The sequence below is a fragment of the Lissotriton helveticus genome, chromosome 3_2 (genome assembly GCF_964261635.1).
Source record: "Lissotriton helveticus chromosome 3_2, aLisHel1.1, whole genome shotgun sequence".
Classification (NCBI taxonomy): Eukaryota; Metazoa; Chordata; class Amphibia; order Caudata; family Salamandridae; genus Lissotriton; species Lissotriton helveticus.
Genome location: NC_136062.1, coordinates 258,439,381 through 258,454,004, shown reverse-complemented (window position 1 = coordinate 258,454,004; position 14,624 = coordinate 258,439,381). Strand labels below are relative to the sequence as shown.

Genomic DNA, 14,624 nt, shown 5'->3' with positions numbered 1-14,624 from the left:
GAATGTGGCAGGATTAAGGCAGAAAATTAAAAATCCATCTTGGGAAACTGTTATAAATGGTTGTGATATCCTGGCCCTTCAAGAAACCTGGTCTACTGTTCCTGTGTATATAAATGGTTATAGAACTTTTTTCACCCCGGCAGTGGGGGGGGCAACCGGGGAGAGCAAAGGGAGGCCTAATTCTGTTCCTCTCAAACCAGCTCAAGTATGAGCGAGTATGTTTCATGCCGAAATCCTGTTATTAACAACTAATAACCTTAAGCAACAAGAGGGGAATTAAAGTTGTGGTTATCAACTTCTATAACAATATCCCGAAAAATGAAATTCCCAGCACCTTAAAAATGCTGAGGGAGGACATACAATACGAAATAGACAAAAACGACAAGAAAGTAATAATTTTATGGGGTGGGGATTTTAATTGTCCGCTCTGTGCAAAGGGAAAACAAGGTATCTGTGGACTAATGTTAGACCATGAGATTACCCTAACACATTTTGACCACTCCTTGATTGAGGATTTATTAAATGAAATACTGTTTATGTATGATTTGGGTTATGCTAATGAGATAGCCCATAAACCCACTCCCTTTATGCCCACATTTATTGGTAGAGGAGCATCATCCACTATTGACTACATAATTTCCTCAAATAGTTTTAGTCATAAAATTATTAAGATGAAGCCTATGGAGTTACCAGTAAGCGACCATTTACCCCAAATAATGGAGGTTGAATACCCATTTTTGGAACAGCGTGAAGACGTGGATTCTTTATGCACAGTTCCTGATGTGGTCCTTGGGAGAAAAAATGGGTATACTCTAAAATGGGGTAAGGTCGTCCCAGAAATGTTCCTAGGCAAATTGCTGCCGGTGTGTTCGGATAGTTTCGCGATTTGCCTGGGTGAGAAGTCTAATAGTGAGCAGATATTAGAGCATTTTAATAAAATTGCTTCAACAATTAAAAATAGTCTGCGGGTGGAGGTAAAGTCTTGGGCAAAGGGTAAGAAAACCTGGTTCGATAATGCATGTACAAGGGCCTTGACTACTTTGAAACATGCTATCCATAGGACACCCCGAGACCCTTTGGAAATAAGAAGTTTTAGGAAATTATATAATGAGGCTTTAAAAAAGAGAAAAAATGTGATTAAAAAGGAGGCCTTAGAAGCTCTATGCGAAGCATCACTGTCCAAGGATGCATCCCCATTCTGGAGGGCAGTAAACACTCCTTTCCTCTACGACAATCTCAAGGCTCGCATGGAGATTGCTATCACTGAGGAGGATTGGGTAGAGCACTTCTCAAATCTTTATAGGTCTCATGATGAAAGCCATATTTTAGATCCTACTACAATGGGTAATTTTGAAGCAGGGGCCAAAAAATTGGTGATAACCCTAGAGGAAGTTACGATGGGCCTGAAAGCAACGAAGGGTGGCAAGGCCGCAGGTCCAGATGGGATTCCGGCAGACCTGTACAAAGCAAATATCGAGATCTGGGGCCCCATGCTGGTACAGCTCTTTAATGCCGCACTAGCAAGGGGCTTAAATCCATCTTGGCTTACCTCGGTCATTGTGCCGATATATAAGAAGGGAGATAGACAAAATTGCATTTGTTATAGACCAATCTCCCTTCTAGACTCATCGATAAAAATCCTCGGGAGAATCATCTTGGCAAGACTTCAAAGCTGGGCAGAGAAGAATGAGACAATGAGTGACCTACAGTATGGATTCCAGAAGGGCATTGGAACTGTTGAACAATGTTTAAATTTAATGACTATTCAGCAAAAGTACACGAGGGTAAAAGGTGAACGTTTGTTCCTCACGTTTGTAGACCTATCGTCGGCCTTCGACTGTGTGTCACATGTCAAACTGTGGGCAATCTTGAAAGGGTTGGGTGTGGAAGATTCCATCATATGTTTTCTGAGAGAACTATACGCAGGAGCCACAGCATCAGTTCGTTATGGTAAGGGGGGCGAATGTACCAGAAAATTTGGCGTGGGACGCGGAGTACGCCAGGGGTGCGTCCTGGCCCCATTCCTATTTCTGGTATACATAAATGGACTTGAGCACCATCTGCTGCAGGAGTGCAAGGATATGCCCAGGGTTGGTAAGAGATCTATCCCTGCACTCTTGTACGCGGATGATGCAGTCCTAATGGCACGCACTCCCTTAGCCTTACAAAACTTGATAATATCTTTTGAGAAGTTCATGTCGAGTTTAGATTTAAAAAAACAATTGTAGTAAAACCTTTTCCATGAACTGTGGCATAAGATCTAGAAAGCAGATGCAACGTATGTTTATAAATAAAGTTCCTCTGAAAAACACTCCCACTTTTCCCTATCTTGGTATTTTGTTCCATGAATCTGGGGTGTGGACAAGTGCTGTAAAGGCCAGAACACTTTTGTTCCTAAAAACAATAATGGCCTTAAAGAATTTTATTAAAAAGCTGGGCAAGAAACCAATTCGAGAAATTTTAAGTATATATAATGCCACGTGTATATCAGTAGCTTTGTATGGCTCGGGTCTTTAGGGATAATTCGAACATAGAATCAATTCAAACAGCCGAAAACAAATTTTTGAGGGATGTCCTGACAGTCCCACAAAGTGTGGCGACTTACATCATTCATACTGAACTGGGACAACCCCATATATCTGACACAATTAAAATACAACCCATCCTCTTGTGGCATAGGGTATGGACAACTAATGAGTGTGTCATGAATCGGGCTATGTTGCAGGATGTATTAAAACTGGACAATGTGGGTAGATTTGAATGGCTAGATTACGTTAAACATTTTCTGACTGATATTGGTTGCCAACAATATTATGAGGACCCACTCTTAATGTGCAATATATCCAGAAAAGTGTTGAAAAACCTGTGCATTGAATACCTCGAGGAAAAGAGAAGGCGAGAGGAAATGAGAAAAAAGACTGTTACCTCGCATCTCTTGCTATTAACTGGTGAAAAAGTACAGCCATACTTAACCCTGCTGATGTCTAATTATGATAGATTTCTCTTGTCCCGTTTTAGACTAAATATTGTTTTTAGACTTTTGTCCTTCCCAGTAATGAATTCATGGGTGCGAAATTTGCCTACCTGCCCCTGTGATGATTCCTCGTCCCAATCTGACATCCACATTTTATTTTTCTGTAAATTTTATATTTTACCACGTAGGAAATTCATTGTCCCATTCCTCAAAGAAATTAATTTAAACAGATGTCGCCCAGCCTTTTTAGAATTTCAGAGAATGGACACTGTTTTTACTGTTACTGTAGTTTTTAATTTTTTTAAACATGCTTTTAAATTACGGAAAACAATTGGTGTCGATGAAATTTATTAGAATCGTCATTTTTAAATAACTTCCTTGTGTAAATGTGTATATTTGTACTGTTGCTTTTATGGTTATTGTCTTTTAACCGAATAAAGTACTTTTTGAACTTTGAACTTTGAGTAATATTAAAAAGAAGTGAATTGAATAGAAAATGGATGTTCAAACCGCAATTGTTGTCTTTTGATACGGACTTCATATGTGGCCTGAAAAATCTAATTTGTTAAAAAGTTTTCAGAGGACTAGATCTTGCTGTAATACTCCAAATATTTTATTTTCAAGAGTCATGCTGATCCATAAATGAACACTTAAGTGTTGGTAGAGGAATGTATGGTTGAGTGAAATAGTATTATTGAGATGATCAACATTTCATTTCCAGTCTTTATACCTTATTTATGAAACTACAAAATGCCCTTCCAGCTAATATCTAGGTACTAGCTTTATTTCATTTAATATGTTATATTTATCCCGGTTTTATTGTAATATTTTTTGTGGGATTTTTTTCTCTCTTTTATATGTTTTGTATTTGTATCTGCTATCATATAATCTGTATCTATATGTTTATCTTGCTCTTTTATAGCTTTTTAGACTGAAATAAAGATATTGAATGATTGATTATATGTTTTGATGCTTTAAATTAATTTATAATTATTTAACTATTTCAAATAATTATTTTAATATTATTTCTGATAGTGATTCATTTTAAGTCCATAACAACATTATTTTATACGGGAGGGTTTTGCAGTACCAGTCATTGGCCATGTGTTGTGCAGGACTTACTTCAGCCCTAAACTGGATATAGGTCTCTTTTTGGCATCAGCAACTTTACAAGTTCAGTTTGTTAATATTAATGGACTTACTCTTTGGTGGGCAGGTGCATGTCCACCCCTAACATACCCCCACCCCACACATGCCCCAAACACGCCCCAAACCTCTCCTTACTTTTCCCAAAAACCTTTCAATTAGGAGTAAGTATGCACTTATTTCTAGCCACTCTCCCCACCCCTGCTATATTTACTATGAAGTAGTACATTTACATGTGTGAGGATCTATTATTGTGCTACTAAATATACTACAAGATGCAGTTTGTGAATAGATCTCATGAGTTTTCAATATTGATAAACGCCTGGTTGGAGGTCATTTTTATTCCTGTACTAAAAGCATTTTTCTGCAAAAGTTAATTCTCACATTGTAGAGGATGTTTCCGTAAATTTTTCCATCTTGCATTAATATATAATAAGTGAACATCTTGGGAATGTAGATACTGTATGCAGGGCAATAAAGGCTTGGCGGCGAACAGCTGAAGAACAAAGCCAGGTTTAACTATTAAAATCCATTAGAGGCGAGTTTTGTGACAGCATCGAATATATGAAAGGAAAAAATATAATTGAGCATCATTTTGTATTTTTAGGCTTTTTAAAGACATTCATGGAAACTTGCCATTTAAATGTCATCTAGATTTGATGTGTCTTTCCTTTCTTATTTCAGTTCTGATAACTGCGGTAGAAGGAAAAGTAGAGTTTGCAGATTTGTAATAACACATTGGAAATTGTTGAGAGCATTTTGTTAATTCTACCTTTCTTTTTTGCTTTTTGCTTAGAGTAGGCTGCTTTTTGTGATAATATGATTCATTATCATCTTCCTACAAAGATCAAAGCTCTACGTTTATAGTAATGATATATAGAACATGAAAGACATTTAGGAGCATAAGGAACAAACTAATAGAGCTTCTAAAACTAATAGAAGTTCTCTAAAAGAATACATTTAACAGAAGAAGCAACCTGCTGGATAGCCATGAATGTTTGAGATTTGGATAGTTATTGATACCTGGGCCTACTGATCGGGATGACCTAAGTAACTTGTAACAAATGGCAACAACGTGACCTACCATGTCATTTTGGGCTACCATTCTGAAAGCCCTGCCATAATACAACTGTCATCCTTCCCAGCATCTTCGCTTTTCCCATGAGCTCCACCAGTAATTTGTCATGCCAACTTAGCACACAGAAAAACAGACACAGGGGCTCATTATGATCGCGGACGGACTTGAGTCCGTCCGCGACCATCGAGGAGGAGGGAAGCTCCGCATGACCTGCGGAGTTCCCTCCTGTCCAATTAGGATGTGACCGTCACTCTGGCGGTCACATCCTCTATTTTTAACATTGCGGCGGCTGCAGCTTCAAGCTGCACCCGCCGCAATGTTAAAAATGCATACATTGCATTTGTATGCAGAAAGCGGCAGGCACCATAAGTACCCCCCATGTGCTCCCCCATCCCCCCTTCACCCAGGGTGCCCGCAACGGGCCCCCGCAGTGAAGCTCCGTATGCTTTTGCACGGCGGAAAACCCGCCGTGGAAAAGCATTTCTTTTTGGGCATCCTAATATGGCTGGCAGTGTCTGACAGACACCGCCACCATATTAGGGCTTTTCCGCCGTGGTTGTAAGCCAACCGGGGCGGAAAAGCTGCAGACGTAAACCTGGACCCACCAGCCATCCTAATGTGGCGGTGGGTCTTTGGTGGGTCTGCTGCATTTTTTCCGTATCCTCCGGGCCGGCGGTGGCTTCCGCCGGCCCGGAGGATATGGAAAAACCGGTATCCTAATCTGCCCCATAGTGTGTAGCTTCTTACATGGAGATATACCTTTATAAGGTATGACCTCAGCGCTTCTGGCAAAAATTAGAATGAATCACATATTTGAGCAATTCCTTCTCCACATTAGCATAAGCCTCCAGCAATTTCTGACATTTTAACTTACACTTTTTATATGAAATGCCTGAGATTATGCCATTATTTCATCTTGAGTAACTGAGTTGTTGTTGCGGTAAAAGTCCTATTAAAGGAGCATTCAAACACTCAAACAAACAGAACAAGAGCAGCTGTTTTCTGATTTTGGCAATTTTCAGAGCAAAATGTGTCCTTACGGACATGCTTAAAAATAGCGCAAAATGACAAACGCAATCAAAACATTAAAATGACAGTGGACCCCAAGCACAACACGCAACTTATTCTGTATATCCCCAAATTTATAAAAATTGAAAATATGCCTAAAATGTGCACATCTATCAACACCTGCTGTCAAGGTGCAGTCCAAATAAAGGACCTACATAAGCAAAAACATACAGCATGGTGCACCATTAGACACTTGTAAATTGGGGTCAACAGTCCAAAAGAAACAGATTTCCAATTCTTGTGTCAATCTCTTCTTTTTATTTTAAACGTAGATTGGAACGGTCCTTATATATACGACATTCAGGCAGCCAAATCATTTCGTCAAAGGCTGGACTTCTTCAGGGCTAAAAGCGACAAAAGCAGTGTCACAACTAGTAGTGTCAATCGATACATTATTCCACTGTACAAAATAAATTCCAGTTCTCAGTCTCCACAGCAAATATGCCCAGTGGTTTTATTGTCAGGTTCACCTAGGCGAACGGTAACTGTCACTTTCATTTCTGACCTACCATCGGTCTTTGACCTGCAGTGGCCCCTCTCTTAGCTGGACCCCGACCCGCCATCTTGTCCATTCGCTTGTCCTTTACCCTTTTCCCTCGTTTCCCCCTTGACGATCCTCAAATGTTTCTTCCCTTTTCTGATTTGCCTTTTCTCCATACCCTTGTATCCCTCCCACCCTCCCTTGGTGCTGTGACTGCGTCCCCCCTCCGACCCCACTTAATGGAACTCTGCTCTTCTGGTTTTTGTTTTGGATTTATTTGGGTCTTGACCTGAGAACATCTATGTGTATATATGTATATAGAGATAACTCTAATCACGAGTACATGCAGTAGACATTTGAACTCTCTACCATTCCTATGTGACTCTTAGAGTATATCCATTTGTATATCTTCCTTGAGTGACTTTACTATTTGTACGTTTGCAATTTTTCTTTCTGTTTCTATCTCTTCCTTGTGTAACTTTACATCTTGTACATTTGCAATTTTTCTTTCTGTTTGTATCTCTTCCTTGTGTGACTTTACATCTTGTACATTTGCAATTTTTTCTGTTTGTATGTTTTATGTAACGCATGTAATCCTAAATCCTTATGTTTTGCAACTGGTTCTTATGTAAAGCGCTCTGACACCTTCGGCTAAAGTTCTCGCTATATAAAATCACATTAAATAAATAAATTAAATAAATAAAAATCCACTCCACAGAATCTATTGGCTGGAAACAAGTAGGCAGGCTTCTGCACGCACCACTGTTGCCAGTTCAGAAATGAAAGTGACAGTTACCGTGAGTTACAAGTGTCATTTCGTGCACCATACTGTGTGTTTTTGCCAGAAAGGCATTTAACACAACTTTGCATCACTTTTTGGGCATTTCACCTAAATTACACAAGGAAAATTATACAAAAAGGCCTCGGTCCAAGCAAGATTCCTGGCACACCGAGCAGACTGGTCGTATTGGAACACCAACACTAGCCCAGTGAGCATCTATGGCCTGTTTAAGTTACATTCTTAACAGAGTGGCACACTGTACTATATTCTAAGATATGACAAGCAGTATTGGCATATATTGAGGAGGGTAATGTGTGGAAAATAGGCTCCACATGAAGTCACGGTAAGAAACTCCTTTATTGGCCTCCATCCAACAACACCCTGCCATCTCTAGACCTCACCCTGTTCAGATGACACCATAGAGTTCTATGTGACATCACATTTGGGGAAAGTCTAAGAGGATAATTTACCTCAGAAGCTTTAGCTTATTTCAATAGTGGCCAATGCATTTTGATAGGCCACTGACAGACTGAGCCGCCCTCTGGAAAATATTAGAAGCAACTGGTGCATAAACAATGAAGAGCATTATACCTCATGGACCTTCACGGAACAGTAGTTAATACTGAATATTTCTCTTTCCGCAGTATTTATGATGGCTATATTTCTTGTAGTGCCTCCTGTGACTGATAGATACTATTTCTCACGCTTTTAGTCTGCTATGTTTGCAGATATACCATAGGTCACACAAATTACTCAAAGAGTATACATCATTTGCAGCTGTGCAGTACTAATGCTGCAGAGTACTGTGGCACATCTCTCACTTCTATTTGAGAGTAGCATGGAAAACGTAACGGGTTTCAATCAATTTATTTGGAAACTCATTGGATCCATTTTTTAAAAATAATTCTTGGATACCTTAACAACTACCCTGGGGAAGGTCTGGCAACCTCTTCAGATCTTGAAGTGTTGGAATAGTCCATAAGTGCCACTTCAAAAATAAGTGTAAATGTACAGCTTCTCTAAATTTTTTAAAAGTGCTGCAAAAAGAACTTCTAGCCCAATTCTTTAAAAAAATTATTTTGGGGTAAGACCTATTCATATTTTCCAGAGAGAGGATCCAGTTACTCCGCATGCTTGCTTGCTCGTTGCCATCTAGCGATGGTAATTATACCTAAGAAAGTTCAAAGCTCACAAGCCACTTTCGATTCATTGACTTATCTGTGGCAGTTTTTTTCAATACTTTAGCTCATTTATTATATTTATATAAGCATTTCTTTGACAAATTATGGCAAATTTACTGGCGTATGTGACCATCTGTTTAGTAGCCGTGTCAGGTTCTTTTTTAATGTCCTGGTCTGTCAGCTGGTGTCACTGTCCACCCATTGCATGTAGACTGCCTCCCCCCATCCTCTCAAGGACCAGAATCAATGTCACCCTGACCACTCAGGGCATCAACACAATGGAAAATTCAAAGTTAACGCCCGTGGTTGACCATTAGATCCTTTGCCTACCAGCAAAGTCCACTGATCAAGCAAATCCAGAATGCTTATTTCTCTCAAAACTTTATACTCATTCACTTTTTGGAAATGACAATTATTTTAAATTAAATACAATACTATTTAATTCCTGTTGTTGTGCTTTTGAAGCAGACCGCTTCTCCTGCCTTCAGCTTCATTATCATAACTGACCACAGAGATGACAGTATCAGCAGAGTTAAAGCTTTGAGTAGGTGGAGAAAAAGACTCCCAATATTTTAAGCTTCCTTTCCATGTATGATTGTGAGTCTTGATGTATTCAGCTAAGACAGTACAGAAAAGCTCTCAGGGGTCAATGAATGCTGAGTATGTGGAAGATACTCTCAAACACACCTTCAATTGTGTGTTGAGGGCTTTAACAGTCCCATTTTTTCTTGAAGTAAGTAGCTCCTGCTGAAATGAGATCGAGCTGTGATGGTAGCTTGAATATGCAGGATTACATACTTAATAATAACCGAAGGATGTAAACTTACCCACCACCTGCTCCTCCATTTTTGCTAAAGTGTGTTCGTGGCTCGCTTGAAGCAAGTTTCAGGAGTTCATTCCATTCTCGCTCCCACTCTTCTTCAGTGTAAACCAGGCCAGACTACAAAAGAAGAAGGGTAAGCCAATCTGAGATAAAGGTCAAACAACACAGCTGCACTACTTTCCCATTTCACTAGAACGCCATGTTTAGAATACTGGGCCTTTTAATACCCAATAGATGCATTCTGGAAGTAGTAGTCTTGGTTCCAAGGTTTTGGAAGAAAAGGTCACTAACAATGGTGTCCGGATGACATGGATTCAAACACTCACTGCATGCACATTATTTTCCTTCCAAATATTTCAGTGTTCAAATATTTCACTGTCTACATGTTGGTGTGTAGATAAATAAAAGACTTTCTGTTAATTGTATTTTCTAATCATTTATAAAGAACTGTCTAGCTGGGAGTAATGGTGCACTGAACTGGTATAACAGAATGTTTTCCTCGGTTAATGATGCTATGAATTACTTTGATTCAGCTCTCCTGCAAGTGTTGCATCAAGATGCTTCACTAAGACCACATCAATCAACCGTCCATGAAACCTGTTAATAAATGATTCTCAGAGGACCCTAGCAAAAGTGACTTGCCCTTCGTCAACGAGAGCAGAAATGGTTCAAATCCTGCTCAAGCCCAGTTCTACCGCTTTCACATCGCAAATTAAATCTTAATAGAAAGTTCTTTTAAAGGCTTAATCAGACGTCTTTTTGTAACATCATCATCAACATCTTGCATCATAGGAAATGGTAAAACACCAGATTAATGAGAAAGATTACAAAAGGAGACAAGATAGGGTACAAACTAGGGTAGATGGCAGAGGAAAAAGACAGAGAGTCAAAAGGGCAATCCATATAGAAATGAACTAGGAGCTTGGGTTCAAAGAAGGGTGTGAAATACATTTATGAGGAGAAGGTAAATGATGAAGAAGGAGAGGAGCAATGAGAAATGTTGCAATGTCTAGCTGGAGAAAGTGAGAAGAGGACAAAAGGGTCCATAGACTGAGACAAGAGGTGGTAAAGTGCATAGAAGTAATAGGTTATTGATAAAAGAGTTGCACAGTGCGTGGTAGAGTAGCTTCAATGAGAGTACATAGAAGGCAGATGGCATGGTCAGCTGTAAGATGATCCTTTGTTATCTTCTCTGCCCTTTGTAGAGGGAATAATGGTGAGGCGAGAGTGGAGGGATAAAGCATAGTGGGAAGGTTTACAAAAGAGGACAAATGGAGGAGGAGTGCAAAGTGAGTCCAGGGCACATGACATTTTGTTAGAAAGATGAGCTGAAATGAGATTAGGATGAAGGAATGCCGATACATTTCTAAGAATAAAGTTGTAGTGGAAGACACCAAAAAAAGAATATTAAGGGATCAAAGTTCACAATAAAGGAAATGTAGCAGAGGAAGGAAGAGTACAGTAAGAGAAGAAGTGAAGGCAGTGAACCCCTTCAGGAGTAGCTAGAAAACAAATAGTAGGTGAGGGGTGAGAGAAGAAAAGTAGACCATATAGAATCCATTGATGTGTGTGGGATTTATTCCACAGGGTCAGAGTGAATAAACTTAGACCAAGATGAAAGGAAGATAATGCATCTGCAGGTGAAGACTGAAATCCCCAAAGAGAAAGAAAGTGAAAGTACAGAGAAGTAGATATGCTACACAGTAGTCAAAATGGCGGCAGCAGTGAAGGTCAGGAGAGTGTCTGAATTCTCAGGGGCCGTGACATTAACCGTTTGCTCACATTGCCACCGTTGACTGTACTGGCTGACTGGAAATGCCACAGAAGCAGCAATGCTTGCCTGAAAGTATCTTCTGTCAGGGTCAGTAGAGCATACTGCCACTCTTTCCATCTAAAAGGTATATGTCAATGGAAAATTAACTCAAAAAATTGGCTAATATGTATGTGGACACAAAAGGATGATTAACTCAAAAAATTGGCTAATATGTATGTGGACACAAAAGGATGATGAACGGATTGCAGAACATTGTCAAACATTCACTCCTGTCACGGATCGGAGTTAAATCCACAGTTTTCTTGCTCACTTGCTCACCATGCCACCCCAGTTTAGACCCAGCCATATGGAAAATAGCATTGATCCTGCTTCCCATGGGAACAGTCCAGCCCAAACTGCCAGGGTAGGTCCTCTCTGGTCCAGAAACCAAGCATTCTGGGATAGGTTATGGGGTATCACCCCTCCTCAGCCAGGCAAGCTTGAATCCAGTGGCATAGCGAGCATGGGACCAATGTCTGGGCATACCATAACCACTTAGGGTGACTGTAGCAGCATAAAAAGATGATGGACGAATGCTGGACATTGTCAAACATTCACCCCCCAAAATTACGGTCCAGGGAGAACCTGGCCGGGCGGTTGGGGGTGGACTGTTCCCATGGGGAGCGGGGTCAAGACTGATTTGCATATGGCAGGGTGCAAACTGGAATGGCATGGTGAGCAAACATTTATGGATTTAGGCCTAGTTCTGTGACATTGTTCAGCGTTCTGTCCAGCATCTTTTTGTGTTGCAATTTTCACCCTAAGTTGGATGGGCATGCCCATTTTGGATCCTGTGCTCACTACGCCATCAGATTCAAGCTAGCCTGGCTGGTATGAGCTGATATCCCAAAACTGTTCTCAGGATACTTATTTTCCAGTCCAGGGAGGAGCTGGTCAGGCACTTAAGGCTGGACTGTTCCCATAGAGAGCTGGGTCGAGACTGATTTGCATATTGTTGGGTCCAAACTGGAATGACGTGGTGAGCAAAAAAATTATGTATTTAGGCCTGGATCTGTGACTGGAGGAGCATATTTGACAATGTTCAGCATTCCGTCCATCATCTTTTTGTGTGGCTATAATCAGTAAGTGATTCAGAACTCAACCATGGTACATAACCAACAGTCAAAAAACGCCTGAGCACCATGGTGTGTACTCTGGCTCGTCATGTCTGTCAATGTACCTGTTTTTTTCTTCAAATTTCATGTTTCATGTTTCAGTATCCCAGGGGGTGTTGATTTACCTAGATTGCACAAACTTTCATTATAGCAATAACAAGAACACGTCTGATGCGGTGCACAATAGTAAAACTAAAAAATTCAAACACAAACAGGCCCTAATGTTACTAATCATATTGAGAATGATTATTTGAATGCTTACTTATGGTTTTCTTTGTTGGCATAGCATGTCCATGACTGATTCTGCACACCAGGCCTGGCTTCCAAATCTTTTCTTTTTGTGCCGCAAGTTGGTGCACTTAATAAAACACTGCATGCACTTCATAAAGAGCACCTATTTGTCAACCAAGTGTACTGAAAGGAATTATGTGCCACTGCTGAACTTAACTGACTTACCAGGCACTAGTGCAGACCTACCATGAACCCAAGGAGACAGGACTAATAGAGAGGCTGGGACATCGACATTCTGATGCCTCCCCAGGGATCATCGACATTCTGATGCCTCCATGGTTTCTCCTATGGCCCCTGGTGCTGCCCTTCACTTGCCTATCAGAGACTTGCTTGGCCGATCAGTCGGAACCTCCCTAACTATTGGGCAGACACATGAGGTAAGCCAGCCTCTCTAACTCCCCACCTCAGGCATCAGGTGCCATGCTAATGCTCTACTCCAGCTGAGTTCCAAAGCTGTGTAGTTCCACCCAAGTTTGATGGGCAAGCAGAGACCACCATTTACTGTAAGCAATCCCTTTAAACCAACTAAAATAAAACTGAAAGCAGCCATGTTGGTTCTGCTCAGCACCGGTGAGTGAATTTCAACATGACTGCTCACTTGCTTCAGCTGATGCACTTGCTCTCAAAAGATTTGCCATCAGCTAAATAAGGAGGTGGCCCTTGGCAGGTCTCACACCACTGACCCCTCTAACAACAGAGCAAACTACTATTCCCTTCATCACCCAATATGTCAACAATTAGAAACTGAGAAGTGGGAGCCTTAAAACATGCAGCACATTAATTAGGGCACTGTCATTTTTTCATTAACTTGTATGAAAGTGGAGACATGTTTGAACTTAAGCTAAATTTAAGCCATTTTATATTTAAAAATCTGGAGGATTGGCATAGATGACTCACCAAGAACAAAGCCAAGCACAGTTCTACTCATCGCATGCGGTTCTTAATTTGCATGCCCTCATTTACTTCACTCTAAAAAAAACTTGCCTCTTTCCTGTCTCTCCTCACTAATGATTACTATCCCCGAAATATACCTTAGGGTCCTTTTTAGAAACCAGGGTGCTCTTTGTAATCCATCACAGTTACCACAGATTCCAGGTAAAAAGTCTGAATTCCTCACCACATCCCTTTTTCACTCATCTCTCCATGGCAGGTGATCTGTGCCTACCCATTTATCCTGACAAACCTCTTGAGCCAGGACGCCTTGCACACAGGACGCCTCATCATAATGAGGGAGAACAACCAACCTCAACGTAAATGCAATATAAATAAAAGAAAAATACTTTACAAAATGCAACAACAAATCTAGAATCTCCACAGCGGATGTGTTTACACCACTACAGATCTCTGAATTATGACAAACCTGGAATTAAGGCTAGATAAACTACGGTCTATGCTCATCTCGAATAATCTTACCCTTACAATAAAAGATGAATCCTCATTCAAGTCAATGACAAAAATCTATTGACCTTTGAAGAGATCATCTAAAGCCTCACTGCAGATCCCACTACTTATATAACTCACTCACCCTCAAACACACAAACCCTTTACCACTCATCGATTGCTGCTAGAATATGATACTGCATTACCATCTGCGCCACAGAACCAAATTTCTCCACCCAACTACAATCCAACTCAATCTGGCACCTGACTCCATGTTTTGAATCCCAAAATGCCCATGCATTGACCCAGCTCAAACACAATGCTAATGTTGAACATGAAGTGCCTCGAGGCCTGGTCTGAATTCTAACATAACATCTATTCCACAATGAAGTATTCTGAAGAGAATGAGGACTTCACCTCACATCTGAATCTAATGCTCAGTTACCTGACAATGGTCCAGAGACAATTCAATTAAGACCCTCAACATCCTTTC

General features: G+C 40.5%; 1 protein-coding gene across 1 annotated transcript in view; it reads right to left on the bottom strand.

Moving 5' to 3' along the window:
• Positions 1 to 14,624, bottom strand: part of OTUD7A (OTU deubiquitinase 7A) — a 681,211-nt gene that overhangs the window by 293,278 nt on the left and 373,309 nt on the right. The window contains exon 7 of the mRNA XM_078685161.1: positions 9,537 to 9,649. Coding sequence (XP_078541287.1) covers positions 9,537 to 9,649 — 113 coding nt within the window. The remainder of the gene's footprint in view (positions 1 to 9,536; positions 9,650 to 14,624) is intronic.